We start from the raw sequence: 14,661 nt of genomic DNA on the forward strand, positions 1-14,661 counted from the left end.
ATTGAGGTTTTTTTGAAGTATTCTTTTATAATAACGATGTTTAAATTCAGCATTATCCTTCTGAAAAGGAGATGAACAATTTTAAATGAAAATAATAAAAAGAGATAATACAGTAAAATGGCTTGTTTTAGAAATAAGAGCAAGAATAAGCAACTAGGGAATTTGATTTGAATACTATTTGAACAGGTGAGGCTGCATTTAGAAATATTAATAGCATAAACACCTGAGTCAGTTTTTTAGCATTCCCATCTAGGCTCTACTTTTACTATCTATGTGAACTTAGGTCAGTTATTTGAATTCTTTATGCCACAATTCTTCATATAAAAAATGTGGGGAATAGTAATTCCTACACTGTAGAACTATTTAGTTGAATAATAATACAGGACATTACCAGTAAATAAAATGTGTCCAAGTCTTACTAGGTGTCAGGCACTGTGCTAAGGGCTTCACATGGGTTACATCATTTAATGTTCACAGAAACATTATGATGATAATTAAGATGAAGCCTATCTTCAGTTGAGGAAACTAAGGCACACAGTGTTTACTTGAATTGCTTAAGTTTAGAAAGCTAGCAAGTAGTAGAACTGTGTTTTGAAACCAGTCTTACGCTTAAAATTTTGTCTTTATACCTTTATCATTTCCATGGTTTATTCTCTTTATAAATTGCAATTCCCATCCCCACCCCCAAAGACAACCGTTACACCTTATAACTTACTGGGGATAAAACTGTAATTTTAAAGGTCCTAACGTGATGTAGAAGGACCAGGAGTGGAGAACAAGCAGGAAGGGGCAGATAAGATGAGAATATGCCAGTTATCAATGTATTGCCCAAACTTTTTGATGCCTGCTCTGTGATGACAGACTCAAGCCTACAATGTCTCCTTTGCTAGCTGGCATGTTGTTGGCTAAGGGGCAATGGAGAGACACGGGGGGAGAAATGGATTTGTCTTCCAAGTTCCAGTTTCTCTGTGCTCCTCTCCCAAGAAACTGCCCTGCAGTTTCTCCAGCACTAGGCTCTTATAGGATGACTTTTCCAGTACCAAACTCTTGCAGTAGCTTTTCCAACACCAGACTCCGGCAACGCAGGTAAGGCTTCTCCAGAACCCAGAGCTAGCAGTTCCCCCTGTCAGCAGTATGCCACCTATCTGGTACCACTCCATGAATGGTTTTCCATAATATCCTTGGCAAGCAAGAGGCCAACTGTGTGACTCTTCCGTGTGAACAGCCTCCCCTGTACCCTCTTAATGGGTTTGCAGTAAGTTCTGAGAAACAGCACCTTCCTATGGATAGTTTCTCCTGAAACCCTAGTGGTAGATTTCTGGTAAGTTCCACATACAGCATCTCTGTGGGTTTGCCATTAAGTGAGGCAGCCCTGGGATGGGTGGGACTCTTCCTTGGTCAATATATCTCAGGCCTGGGAAGTAGTGGCTGCTCTTTCATTTTCCTATTCCTATATTCCTTAGAGTTCTGCTTACTTCTTACTAGTCAATTTTCTATAACACGTATGCACCAAATCTAAAATCAGAAGATAGCAGTGACTGGACGGCGGCAGGGAGAGGACAAAGACGACTAAGATGGTGCACTTCCGGGTTCTTCCTCACCAACTTTCCCGCATGGGAAAATGCAGCCTGCCCCGGGGAAGATGCAGATCAACTGAGCATGTGCCAGGTGACCTCAATCCGAAGAGACCGAGACTTACCTGGCCGCACCTACGGAACACCACCCCCACACACGCCAGTGTCCCACCTATTGCCCTCCCACTCCCAAGCCTTAGACAGAAAAGCCCCTTCCGGCAGGCGCGTGGCAGGAACTTCCTCGGCCCCCTCCTCATATGCCGACCTAGGAACCTCGCCCGAGAACGCCGGGGCGACTTCCTCGGCCTCTACCGCAGGAGACCGGTGAACTTCGCCCTTTCTTCCTTCACATTGGCTAGCTAATAAAGTTTCTTTTTACCTTGCCTACTTGCCTTTTCTCTGGTGCCTGCCCTGGTGGTCGCATAAAACAAATCAAGCAGCACACCAACATGGCACAAGTATACATATGTAACAAACCTGCACGTTATGCACATGTACCCTAGAACTTAAAGTATAATAAAAAAAATAAATAAATTTAAAAAAAAAAAGACAGACTAAAAAAAAATAAATAAATAAAATAAAATCAGAAGAAAAATATTGAACTTAATTCTAAAACAGGCCTATCAACTATGGTTTCTTTTCAGTTATTACTTCTTTTTCCTTTCTATGATGGCTAGTTTCTTGGAAAAGTGTCAGCTTTCTTTAGTAAGTGTCCCATAGTCACCTCCATCTCAACATATCTTAGAAACTAATGTCATTTTCTAACTCTATATCATCTTCTTCTGTATTTCCTCTCTCAGTGATAGTGTTTTTACTTCAACATAGTTATCCAAACTAGAAGACTGATCGACATACATGTATTCATCTCTTATTGGGTACATAATCCTTTAAATTCAACCTCCTTAATGTCTCTCAAGCTAGTTATTTCCTTTCTAGGTTTTCCTCATCTTCAAAATCGTAATAGATATCATCTAGTGAATGGTTAATGTGCTAGCTATCGCACTATAATCAACCCACATAATTCCAAGAGGCAGGCATCATTATTCCAATTTTACAGATGAAAAATAAACTGAGACTTAATAGGGTGAATAATTTATTCAGATATAGACGAATAGTAGAAGGCAAAACGATGACTCAAAAGCAGAGAGCTGACTGCACACAACAAGTTCCCATTACTATAATATTGCTGCCTTCAGTCTAGCCCCACTAGACTAATGTATCTACCACAGTTTTCAGAATGCTTTCTAAAATGCAAATCTGGTCATGACGCTTTGTTTTAAACATTTCAACAGGAATTTTGTTTCTGCATAGGATTTAATAGGTAGTTGCAGGTTATCTTTCTCACTGCACCAGATAGAAAAAAAAAAAGATAAATTACAAATGATATGTTTAAAGCCATCAGAAGGCTGTGGAAGCAATGATGACCAAAATAACTAATTCCAGAGATGGTAGGGCCCTTCCTAGATGAGCTAAAATTGCCAAGTATTTTCTTCTTTCTGAGGATTTATTATGTTTGGGCATTGCTAAGAAACAGACCTGCATTCGACTGAGAGACTCTATCATGGGAAAGTAAATTTGGAAGCATTTTGATGGCTATGTGGGTTGGTGTGATGTATTGGAATCTAGAGAAATGTCAGAGTTTGGTCCGTCTTTCCCATAGGACATTCTCTGAGCCCTGGGGTGGTGTGGGAGACTGTGGATTGGACTGGAAATGCAGAGTAATGTTTTCTGCAGTTTTGCAGTACGTGGGAGACAATACCCCACTAAAAGCAGACACCTAAAACAGACATTTGAAATCATTAGTGGACTAAGCCTAACTAAACCTGTACCTCAGCACTGACCTGGCTCAAGTCCTAATTAGATTAAGGTCATCAGTGTCTTATTCTCTGTACTGAATTAAGGAAAGAGTGAACCATTTCTGAGGGAAAATATTAATTTTAGTGTCTATAGATCTTTTAAATTTTCTGTCATATAATAAAAAATTACAGGACTTGCAGAGAAGCAGGAAAAATGAGACTAAAAACCAAGAGGAAAAAAACATGTATTAGAAGCAACCCAAGGATTATCCAGATATTGGAGTTAGTCAACCAGGACTTTAAAAATTACCATTATAAACATGTTTCAAAAGCAGAGAGAAAAGATGAACAAAATGGATGAAAAAAATTTAACTGAGAACTAGAATCTGTATAAAAGAGATTCAAGTGGCATTCTAAAACTGAAAGTATATAAATATGTGTGTATATATATAATTTCAGATATACATAAATGTATAATCTGAAACTGGGAACTGATTAGATGCGTCTAAAAGCAGACTGGTCAATATAAAATATACAAACTGAAGCCTGCCTAAGGAAATAAAATGTTTTTCCATTTTATTTATTCCATTATTTAATTCCACTTTTAATAAAGAGCATCAAAAACATTTGTGATATAATTAAACAGTCTAACATATGTGTAATTGCTATTCCATCATAGAAGAGAGCAGGAATGAGAATAAAACATAATTTGGATAAAGATAACGGCTGAGAATTATTCAAAATTGAAGAAAGATGCATTCGATAACTTTCTATGAACCCCAAGTAGCATAAATACACACACACACACACACATAAAAACAGTACTTAGACTCATCACAGTAAAACATCTGAAAACCAAGGCTAAAGAGAAAGATTTTAAAAGCAGCCAGAATAAGATGATTCAATACTATTAAGAGCAGGATTTTAAACAGAAACTATGGATGCAGGGAAATACGTTAACTTTAAAATGTTGAAACAACAACAATAACAACAACCCTGACATCTAGAGTTTTAAATCCAATGAAAATAACCTTCCAAAGTCAAAATGAAATAAATGCATTTTTCAGACATGTAAAAGCTGGGAAAATTATTCACAAGCAGGCCCATATTTTAAGAAATTCTGTAGAAAATTCTTCAGACTGAAGGAAAATGGTCTCAGATGAAAGCCTAGTGCCACAAGAAGGAATAAAGAGCACAGGGAAAAGCATTGTAACTTCTAGAACAATCACTTTAAGAATAATACAAATAAATATAAACATTGAAGAGGTAATATAGGATACAAAGTGGTAAAATTCAGAATGATTAAAATATTTCAATAGCTCCCTACTTCTGATTAAATAAATGTCAAAGTCCTTAGTATAGTTTACTAGATGCTCCATGGTCTGCCCCCCACCTACCTGTCTAGCCTCGTTTTCTTCAAGCTCCTTCTAGAACCCAGCCAGTGGCAATGACATGTAACTCCTTTAGCACACCATATTATTTATACCACCTTAGAGCTGCCTATACCACTCCTCTACCAGAGTATCATCCCTCGCTTTTTTTTTTTTTTTTTTTTTTTTTAACCTGGCTCATAGCAACTTAACTTTTAACATCTAGTTCGGGTATACTCTGGTTTTCCTTAAAAGTCATCTCTGGATTTCCATGTGTTCCCATAGTATGCAGTACATATCTCTATCATAGCCCTTGTTGTAGAATGTAATTATTTGTCTACTTATGTATTTCCCCACTCCATTTCGATGTCAAGATCTCTGAAGGCTGGGTATCTACATATTATCTCTGCATCTTCAGCATCCAGCACAAATGCTACTATATGCAATATCTAGCCTAGGAAAAGCTAAATACAAAAATGAACAAACATTATTTCAGTATCTGCTTGTGAAAGACTCTATGATATCACAGAGTGTATATACAATCTGCTTCAATCCTCCAGAACTTTATTGGTAAATGGCACACCAGTACCTCAAACTTAACACTTTCCAAACACATTTTACTTTACCTCTACTAACACGTGTAAAACTCAGTTAATGTCTCAATACCTGAAGTCACTCATTGTAGCCAACTTGGATTCATTTTGACTTCTGCTCTTTCCTCAACCTTGATATGTCCTTCCTCACTGTTTTCTTGTTTTCTCCCTCATCTTTGACCTACTCATCCTTTAAGTCCCAGCTCGAATGTGACTGAATTCTTTCCCATGCTCCAGTCAGAATGAGTCAAACTTTTTTCCTGGCATTTTCATGGAACCTCATTGGTGGTGTCCTATGTCATCAATAATCTGCACCTGTTTCTCTCACAAGTTGGTGAAGCTTTTAAAAGAAAATTATTTTCACTTGCAGAAAAAGCAAGTAAGAGGAAATACTTTCAAGACAGGGAAGTAAAGGAAGAAAAACTGAAGAAAGAAGATAAAAAACCAAAAGACAGAAAACATCTTTTAAAAACCGTGGGGAAGTTACAGGAAATTTTAATAAGAAATCCAGGGGAAAAAAATTCTCTTTGAAAATTTATTAGAGTCTTTTGGGTATTTTGGTTATTTCTGCCCAGCCATTAACCCCACCTCTTCACCCACACATCTTCGCTGCCCATATGAAGAATTCGTGTGTGGCTTCCTTCTGCCACAGCTTATATAAAAGATTCTTCATAGAAGCAGGAACTCTCACCCACTGAAGAGAGGTCTTTGCTGCTCTCATTACCTGTCTCTCTCGCTTCTTTCTTCCAGCTTTTGCATATTCTCTGTCATCTATTCATCTTGCCTCAATTCTGACTCCATTTTCTGTCTTGGTTTCTTCCTGTATGCATACCTGTATCTGGACTATCTTTACAACCTTGTCCTATGTCTGGATCTTTTTTTACTGGTCGTTCCTGTTTCATGTCTGTTTGTGGCTCACAAGGACAAGATAATTACTTCCCATATTCATTCTTTCTTTTTTTTTTTCCCCGACAGGCTAGTGCAGTGGTGCAATTTTGGCCTCCACCTTCCGAGTTCAAGAGATTCCCTTGCCTCAGCCTCCTGTGTAGCTGGGACAACAGGCATGTACTATCATGCCCAGCTAATTTTTTGTATTTTAGTAGAGACAGAGTTTCAACATGTTGGCCAGGATGGCCTCAATCTCCGACCTCGTGATCCACCCGCCTTGGCCTCCCAGTCTGCTGGGATTACAGGCACGAGCCACCACGCCCAGCCCCCATTTCATTCTTAAAAGTGAATCATCCTGGTCAAAAATGATGGGATGACAGACTGAAATCCTTATCAGCCACACTAAGAGTTATTTAGAGCTGTAGGGGAGTTTAAACCTTCCCTCTGGAGGTTGGGCAATTGAGCTTACTGAAGTAAATTGAAAACACGAAGATTAACAGGTAATAATATACAAATTTATTAATGTACACATGTGCATGAAAACCCCACAAAGTATGAGACTCAAAGAAGGGCCAGAGGGTTGAAGTTTAAATACCCTATTCACAGAGAAGAGGGAAATGGCAAATGGCAGGGTGGAGGAGGGAGGGTGAGAGGGGTAGACAATTTTACAGGAAGAGTAAATACTTTTTAGGGGAAATGAATGAGCCCAAGGAACAGAAAATAGCCCAGGACAAAGTTTCTTTGTGCTCTGGGGAGCTGATGACAAGTTTTAAAAGGTGAGGGGTAGAACTGCACTGTGAACAAAGGTTGTCTTATTATGCAGGTAGTCTCTTAGGTTAAAAAAGAGTTATTTTAGAGCACTCTCCAGAAAAGTAGGCAATAGCCTGTTTGGATGTGGTGATGACTTTTAATTTCTCCTCTGATAAATAACATTTCCTGGTCGTTTGATGATTTCCTAGAGAGGGGGTTCAATACAGTTGCATTTCTTTAGGAAGAACCCTCCTCAGTCAGATAAGGGAATTTCAGAGAGAAACCCTCCCTGAACTTTGAAAGGAAAAGCAGGGTAGACAGCAGGAGAAGATAAGAGAGACTGGTTATGAGGCCTTTCAATCCACTTCATTCAAAGCACTTAACATGCCAAAGTGGCATATTTTGGGGTTTCATTTTTTGAGCCTGCAAAAAAGCCCTAAAGTTCTGGCTTCGTTTTTAAGAGAAATGAGCAGAAACCATAGATTACCCACACAAGTGCAAGCAAAGAGAAATTCTAAGAAAACTTTTTTTTAAAAGAAAAAAGAAAAAAAAAACCTGATAATAATTAGACTGTAAACTATAGTAATGAAGTATGACAGCTGTATCTTGCCTATAAGTAGAATTTCAACAACAACAAAAATGTTGACCAGTTGTTCTCCCTTTCCATAGGCACAAAGCAAAGAGGAGACTCTTAAACTTCCCTAACTATGGATATAAGGAAACATCTTTCTACTGCAAACATTATTATTTCTCAAGGATGATGCTGAACCCTAGCTCAGAGGATTTTAACAGTTTTGAAACCACAGATCTCAGACGGCTTAGTTTAATTCTGATTTTTTCTGATTCTTACAAGCTGAAAACTTGAACTTTTTATTAATTATTTTAAATGAGCTTCCCTGCAGTGTCCATATGCTTTCTGAGTGCTTCACTGAGAATCAGGTTGTGTTACCTATTCTCCCACAGGACCCTTCTTGGCTGGAAGAATTTTTCTACAGAATTATTCCTCAAACTTTTAAGAACTCAGAAGACTATAATAGTCTGAAAAATAAAGAATTATTTTGTACATCTTGTTTCTATATCTTTAGACATCATTCACTTATAGTTTCTAACTTAAGCTTTCTTGACTTCTCATCTCATTAGCCTAGCTCTGCAGCTGGAAGACTTTAAGACAATACATTTTAAGTCGTCTCTATTTAGAGTGTTTCACATGAAAATAAAACAAGATTGCCAGACACTGTGTTCTAAAGTGGTCTTATGATGGCTTCCTCCAGCATCGGTTTTGAAAATTAAGGTTATTTGGGGAGAGAGATTCTCATCCATGGAAGATTCATGGATATGTGTTCATGGCATTCTAACTTCAGAAAAGGAACAAAATAAAAATATTCATTTCATATATCCCAGCCTGTTGGCTGTCCTATCTGAGAGCACAGATCAGCAGCTGAACTATAAATCTTAACAGTCAAACCACACTGTTTCACGGCAACCTACAAGGCAAACACTTGTTATTTTCATGCTTTTCTACTCTATTTTTAAATGATTAAGTTTCATGAAGAGGGGTAGTAGAGGTGTATGATGGCTGAGAACTTACTTTCTTTTTTTTTTTTTTTTTTTTTGAGACGGAGTCTCGCTCTGTCGCCCAGGCTGGAGTGCAGTGGCCGGATCTCAGCTCACTGCAAGCTCCGCCTCCCAGGTTTACGCCATTCTCCTGCCTCAGCCTCCCGAGTAGCTGGGACTACAGGCGCCCGCCACCTCGCCCGGCTAGTTTTTTCTATTTTTTTTTTTTAGTAGAGACGGGGTTTCACCGTGTTCGCCAGGATGGTCTCGATCTCCTGACCTCGTGATCCGCCCGTCTCGGCCTCCCAAAGTGCTGGGATTACAGGCTTGAGCCACCGCGCCCGGCTGAGAACTTACTTTCAAAAAGTGACGGGGCCTCTGGAATTTGGGGACGTTCCTTCTCTGGCTCTTTCCTAAAGTATTTCTCAGGGTCTAGAAGGAAAGCAGGTTTATTCACTTCAGGCAGCTCTTCCAGGACTCCAATGCTTAATGACCTAAATGCACCTTCACAACAGCAGGTTTTAGAGGAAGACAGGGAGAAAAAGAGTACAATATCATTAATTCCTTGGAAAGAGCTAGCACATTTCCAAGTTAACGTTTATAAATTTAACCTTCCTATTACTCAGCTGGTACAGCTGCAGTGATCTGCAAACCCTATAAACACAGCTGTCCAAAATAAATCCATAGTGCTTTTTATTCAAAGGAACCAAAAGGAACTCAAGGCTTCCCATTCATTTTTTTTATTTTGTATTTTTCTGTTATTTTCCCTTGAAAATGAATATTCTGCAATTTTGGAAAAGCTCCAGTTTTTCTTTTATCTACAAGAAAATTGTATCCTTTGTGAAATGGAATCTATTTTTTTCAGTGTTTAGTTTAACAAAACATCTAAAATTTTGAATTGGCAGGTACTTTTTAAAAAATGTTATCAAATAAACCAGAGCTGTGTTACTGTATTTATTATGCACACAATGAGATGATAGAAATCTATTTTAATCGTGTTCTTAAAGGCAAAGTCTTGAACAAAGTGAAAACAAATTCTCTGTGCTTCAGGTAATAATTGGATAATAGAATGGAAATCTATAAAAAGCTCAATTTGAGATATAATTTTATGTTTCTTTGTTAGTTCTGTGAAGGTAGGAACTGGGTTTTTGTCATGATGGTGGCTCAGTACCTAAGAAAAGGAAACTAATCCATATTCAGCAGCTGCTATGGAACAAGTCTTATTTTATGTCAGTGGATTTCAAACTATAATAGGCATCAGAATTACCTGGAGGGCTTACTAAAACATAGACTGCTGTGTGACCCCCTTGGCTTCTGACTAATGGAGGAAAGCAGGGATGAGGGTCCCATAATTTCCATTTCTAGTAAGTTCCAGTTGATGATTATGGTGCTAGGCCAGGGACCACTCCTTGAAAACTTAATGTGCTATGTCAAATTAAAGAAGAAATCTTTACAACATGTAAGGTATCATTGTGCCCTTAAGACAGATGAGGAAACTGAGACTTAGGATGCTTTAGTAGTTTGTCTCAGTTCACATAACTGTTAAATAGCAGACCATGGACTTAAGTTGAAATATGTTTAATCCCAAAGGTTATGCTCCGAGGTATAACAATAACAACATTACTAATAAGATTGTATTGGTTGCTGTAATATGCCAGGCAGTAGTCAAAGTGCTTTACATCTCTATCTCATGTAAACCTAACAAAAACTCTGTGGAGATTACTTGATAAATGGACATTGAATGTTAACAAATAATTAGGCAGCTTTTTACAGCAAAATTTCATCAGAAATTTAGAAATCAACATATCTGCTCTATGAAAGTGTGACATTCCCTTGGACAAAAGTTGAAAAGATTATTTTGTAGTAAGTAACATATTTTTAATATAAAATAAAGCTTCAGGAAGGATTCTCATCTATGTTTCTAAACAATATACCTTAGTATAATAATGATTCCTTTGTTTTAGGTTACTGGTCTTATAATTCTTTTCTGGTCAGTCAACAACTAGACTAATACATTGTTTTGTGTGGCTTCAGGATTTCTGAGAGCAAAAATAGTTTTTATTCATCTTCATTTCTTAAACACTTAAGGGAAAGAATAAAAATTCTGGTGCCATCTCTTTTTTTAGAACTGTATTAGGTACTTCACAGATATTTTCTGACTAATACAGTTAGGATATTTGTCCCCTCTAAATCCCACATTGAATTGTAATCCCCAGTGTTGGAGATGGGGCCTGGTAGAAGATGACTGGATCATGGGGGTATATTTTTCATGAATTGTTTGGTGCCATTCCCTTGGTGCTGTCTTTGCAATAGTGAGTGAGTTCTCACAAGATCTGGTGGTTTAACTGTGTCTTGCACCACCCCCAACTTGCTCCTACTTTCACCATGTAATATTGCCTGCTTCCCCTTCACCTTCCACCATCATTGTAAGGTTTTTGAGGCCCTCACCAGAAGGTGGGCAAATGTTGGTGCAGCCTGCAGAATGGTGACCCAATTAAATCCCTTTTCTTTATAAATTACCTAGTCTCAGATATTTCTTTACAGCAATGCAAAAATGGCCTGACACAGAAAATTGGTACTAAGAGTGGGGCATTGCTTAAAAGATACCTAAAAATGTGCAAGTGGCTTTGGATCTGGCTAATCGGCAGAGCTTGGAAGAGTCTGGAGAACTCAGAAGACAGGAAGATGAAGGGAATTTTGGAAATTCTTAGAGACTGGTTAAATGGTAGTAGCCAAAACGCTGATAGTGGTGTGCACAGTGAAGTACAGGCCGACATGCTCTCAGATGGAAATGAAGAACGTACTGGGAACTGGAGCAAAGGTCACCCATATTATGCCTTACCAAAGACTTCAGCTGCATTGTGTTCCTGGCCTAGGCATCTGTGGAAGCTTGAACTTAACAGTGATAATTTAGGGTATCTAGCAGAAGAAATTTCTACACAGCAGAGCATCAAGATATTCCCTGGCTGCTTCTAATAGCTTAGCTTAGATGTAGGAGCAAAGAAATGATTAAAAGTTGGAAGTTATATTTAAAGAAAAAGCAGAGTATAAATGTTTAGGAAATTTGAAGCCCAGTCATGTGGCAAACAAACAAACAAAAAGCATTATCAGGAGAAGAATTCAAGCAGGCTCTGGAGCAACCATTTGCCAAAGAGATCTGTGTAACTAAAAGAGCTAATATCCAAGACAACAGGAAAAAGGCCTTGAAGGCCTTCTAGACAGCCCCTCCCATCACAGGCCCACAGGCCTACAAGGACTATAGCACTGTTCTCCGTATCCCTGCTGCTCCAGCTCCCGCTGTGGCTCAAAGAGCCAGATACAACTCAGGCAGCCACTCCAGAGTGAGTAAGCCACAAGCTTTGGTGGCTTCCATGTGATGCTAAGCCTGCAGGTAAATAGAGTGCAAGAGAGAAGGAGGCTTGGCAGCCTCACCTAGATTTCAGAGAATATAAAAAAAAATCCTGGGTGCCCAGCAAGAAACCTGTTGCAGGGCAGACCCCTCACAGAGAACATCTACTAGCACAGTGCAGAGGGGAAATGTAGGGTTGGAGGTCTCATGCAGACTCCCCACTGGGGCACTGCCTAGTGGAGCTCTGTAAAGAGGCCCACTGTTCTCCGCACTTGAGAATGGTAGATTCACTGGCAGCTGCATCCTCTGCCTGAAAAAGCTGCAGACACTCAACTCTAACCCATGAGAACAACCACAGGGGCTGTACCCTGCAGAGACACAGTGGCAGACCTGTGCAAGACCTTGGGAGCCTACCCTTGGTGCCATTGTGCCCTGGATGTGGGCATGGAATCAAAGGAGATTATTTTGGAGTTTTAAGATGTAATGACTGCCCTGCTGAATTTCAGACTTGCCTGGAGCCTATAGCCCCTGTCTTTTGGCCAATTTCTCCTTTTGGAATGAAAATGTTTACCCAACGCCTATCTAACCCGCCCCCCCCCCCCCCCCCACCGCCCATTTTATCTTGGAAGTAAATGACTTGTTTTTTATTTTACAGGCTTATAAGTGGAAGAAGCTTACTTTGTTTCAAATGAGACTTTGAACTTTGTACTTTTAAGTTAATGCTGGAATGAGTTAAGACTTTGGAGGACTATTGGGAAGGAATGGTTTTATTTTGCAATGGGAGAAGGACATGAGATTTGGAGGTGCCAGGGATGGAATGATATACCCTGGATACTTGTCACTGCCCAAATCTCATGTTGAAATATAATCCCTAGTGTTGGAGATGAGGCCTGGTGAGAGGTGTTCGGGTCATGAGGGTGGATCCCTCACGGCTTAGTGCTGTCCTCATGGTAGTGAGTCCTCAGAGATCTGGCTGTTTAAAGTGTGTAGCACCTCCCCCACTCCCTCTTGCTCCTGCTCCCACCCTGTGATGTGCCTGCTATTGCTTCACCTTCCACCAAGCAGATGCCAACATTATGGTTTCTGTACAGTCTGCAGAACTGTAAGCCAATTAAACCTCTTTTTTTTAAAATTATATAGTTTCTGGCATTTTTTTATAGCAATGCAAGAGTGGTCCAACACACTGACTTAGACCTTACACTTCTCCTGCTAGTATTCTGTGGGGCCTTGGACAGGTGACTTAACGTCTCTGTATCTCAATTTTCTCCTTTGTTAAATGGGGTTCACAGGACATTACGTTCATGTTTATTAAGGAATAGGTACATTCCCGACACACAGAGTAGCCATTTGTATTCACACTAATCTATTAAATAACATTATAAAAATACATTAACAACAGAGACTACTTACTGAATGATTTTTTTATAACTTCACCATAATAAGGTTTTTGTGTTTCTTTCATGCAGGTATTTCTTTCCTTATATTTTATGCCTAAATTTATATCTTCTGATGGTCTGACACTGGAAGAAAATAATTCATGATGAAATACATTATTAACCACTGGGATGAAGAGACTCTTTCTGGCTAGATGTATCTTTGACCAAAAAAAAAAAACAATCTATTCCTGTGAACAGAAGTAGTGATATTTGTTTACACTAATCAAGCCATATCTTTTAATAAAATGCCTGCCAGCCAGGTGATAATAGAAAAGAATGAGAGCCAGAGTGTCCAAGAGTCTAATCAAGCAAAGACCCTGTCCCCATAGCAACAAGGTTAGAGAAAAAATTATTCAGAAGAAAATTTTACAGAAACACATACATTATCCTTGCCTTATTAATAAAGTACATAATGAGAAGTAAGCATCAATGCTTTGTGTGAAAGCTTATTTATTCAGTGCTAGGCATGTATCTTTAGTTATGGTTATGGCATCCAAAATGTAAAAACGTTCAGTATTTTTGAGGCTTTCTCATATGAATCTATAAGAAAACTTTAGTGTAACTTGAATCCATAGAAAGAATTTTTATCAATAAAACATGGGAAATAAAATCATTACATAGCTGTATATAATCTTGTGAGAAAATAGAAAATGATCTCAAATCTATTTAAAATTCACTCTCATAGACTTCAACTTTAACAGCTATAAGTTATGTTGCCAAAAATTGTTATTAGTCTCTTCACAGCACCATGCCAGAAAACACATCCATCATCACAAAATTGTGGAGAGTCCTGGGGATCTTGACTCACCATCTTCCTTCTGCCTCCCTTCCCTGCATCCCTCAGCGCTTTATAGTTCCTTTCCATTCTTCCACTCCCTGACTTTTATTCTATATCTTCTATGGATTTTGTAGCTATAAGACCCTGAGTTGTTTCCCATACTTTCAGTCTCAATTTTCTCCTCAATGTAATGGGACTCTTGCTGTAGATTTAAAGGAGATAAGACGGATGAAAGTTCAGAAATGTGCCTAATAAATAATAGCATTCAAGTAATGTTCATTTCCAGTTTTCTTTTTCCTTCACCCTATTTTTACTATATCTTTCAATTTTAAAAGATTTTAAAATATCAATGCAAGTAAAAAGTCTATATATCTCTCTTAAATTTAATATCAGATGCTATTTGCATGGCTTTAAGTAGTAATGTATTAATTGCTTTCTCATATATAAACTTTTCATTTTAGAGGTTTTAGATTTGCAGAAAAGTTAGTAGAGCTCCAGTACACCCCTCAACCAATTTTCCCTATTATAACATCTTACACTACCATTTGTTACAATAAATAAATCAATATTGGT

The 14,661-nt window shown here is 38.5% G+C and overlaps 1 protein-coding gene across 1 annotated transcript in view; it reads right to left on the reverse strand.

Annotated features, from left to right (window-relative positions):
* Positions 1-14,661, reverse strand: part of WDR49 (WD repeat domain 49) — a 188,911-nt gene that overhangs the window by 14,110 nt on the left and 160,140 nt on the right. Inside the window, exons 17-18 of the mRNA XM_033211625.1 lie at positions 13,285-13,394; positions 8,883-9,029 (exon numbers count right to left, since the gene is read on the reverse strand). Coding sequence (XP_033067516.1) covers positions 8,883-9,029; positions 13,285-13,394 — 257 coding nt within the window. The remainder of the gene's footprint in view (positions 1-8,882; positions 9,030-13,284; positions 13,395-14,661) is intronic.

This window comes from Trachypithecus francoisi, unplaced genomic scaffold (assembly GCF_009764315.1).
Source record: "Trachypithecus francoisi isolate TF-2019V2 unplaced genomic scaffold, Tfra_2.0 Lachesis_group0, whole genome shotgun sequence".
Taxonomy (NCBI): domain Eukaryota; kingdom Metazoa; phylum Chordata; class Mammalia; order Primates; family Cercopithecidae; genus Trachypithecus; species Trachypithecus francoisi.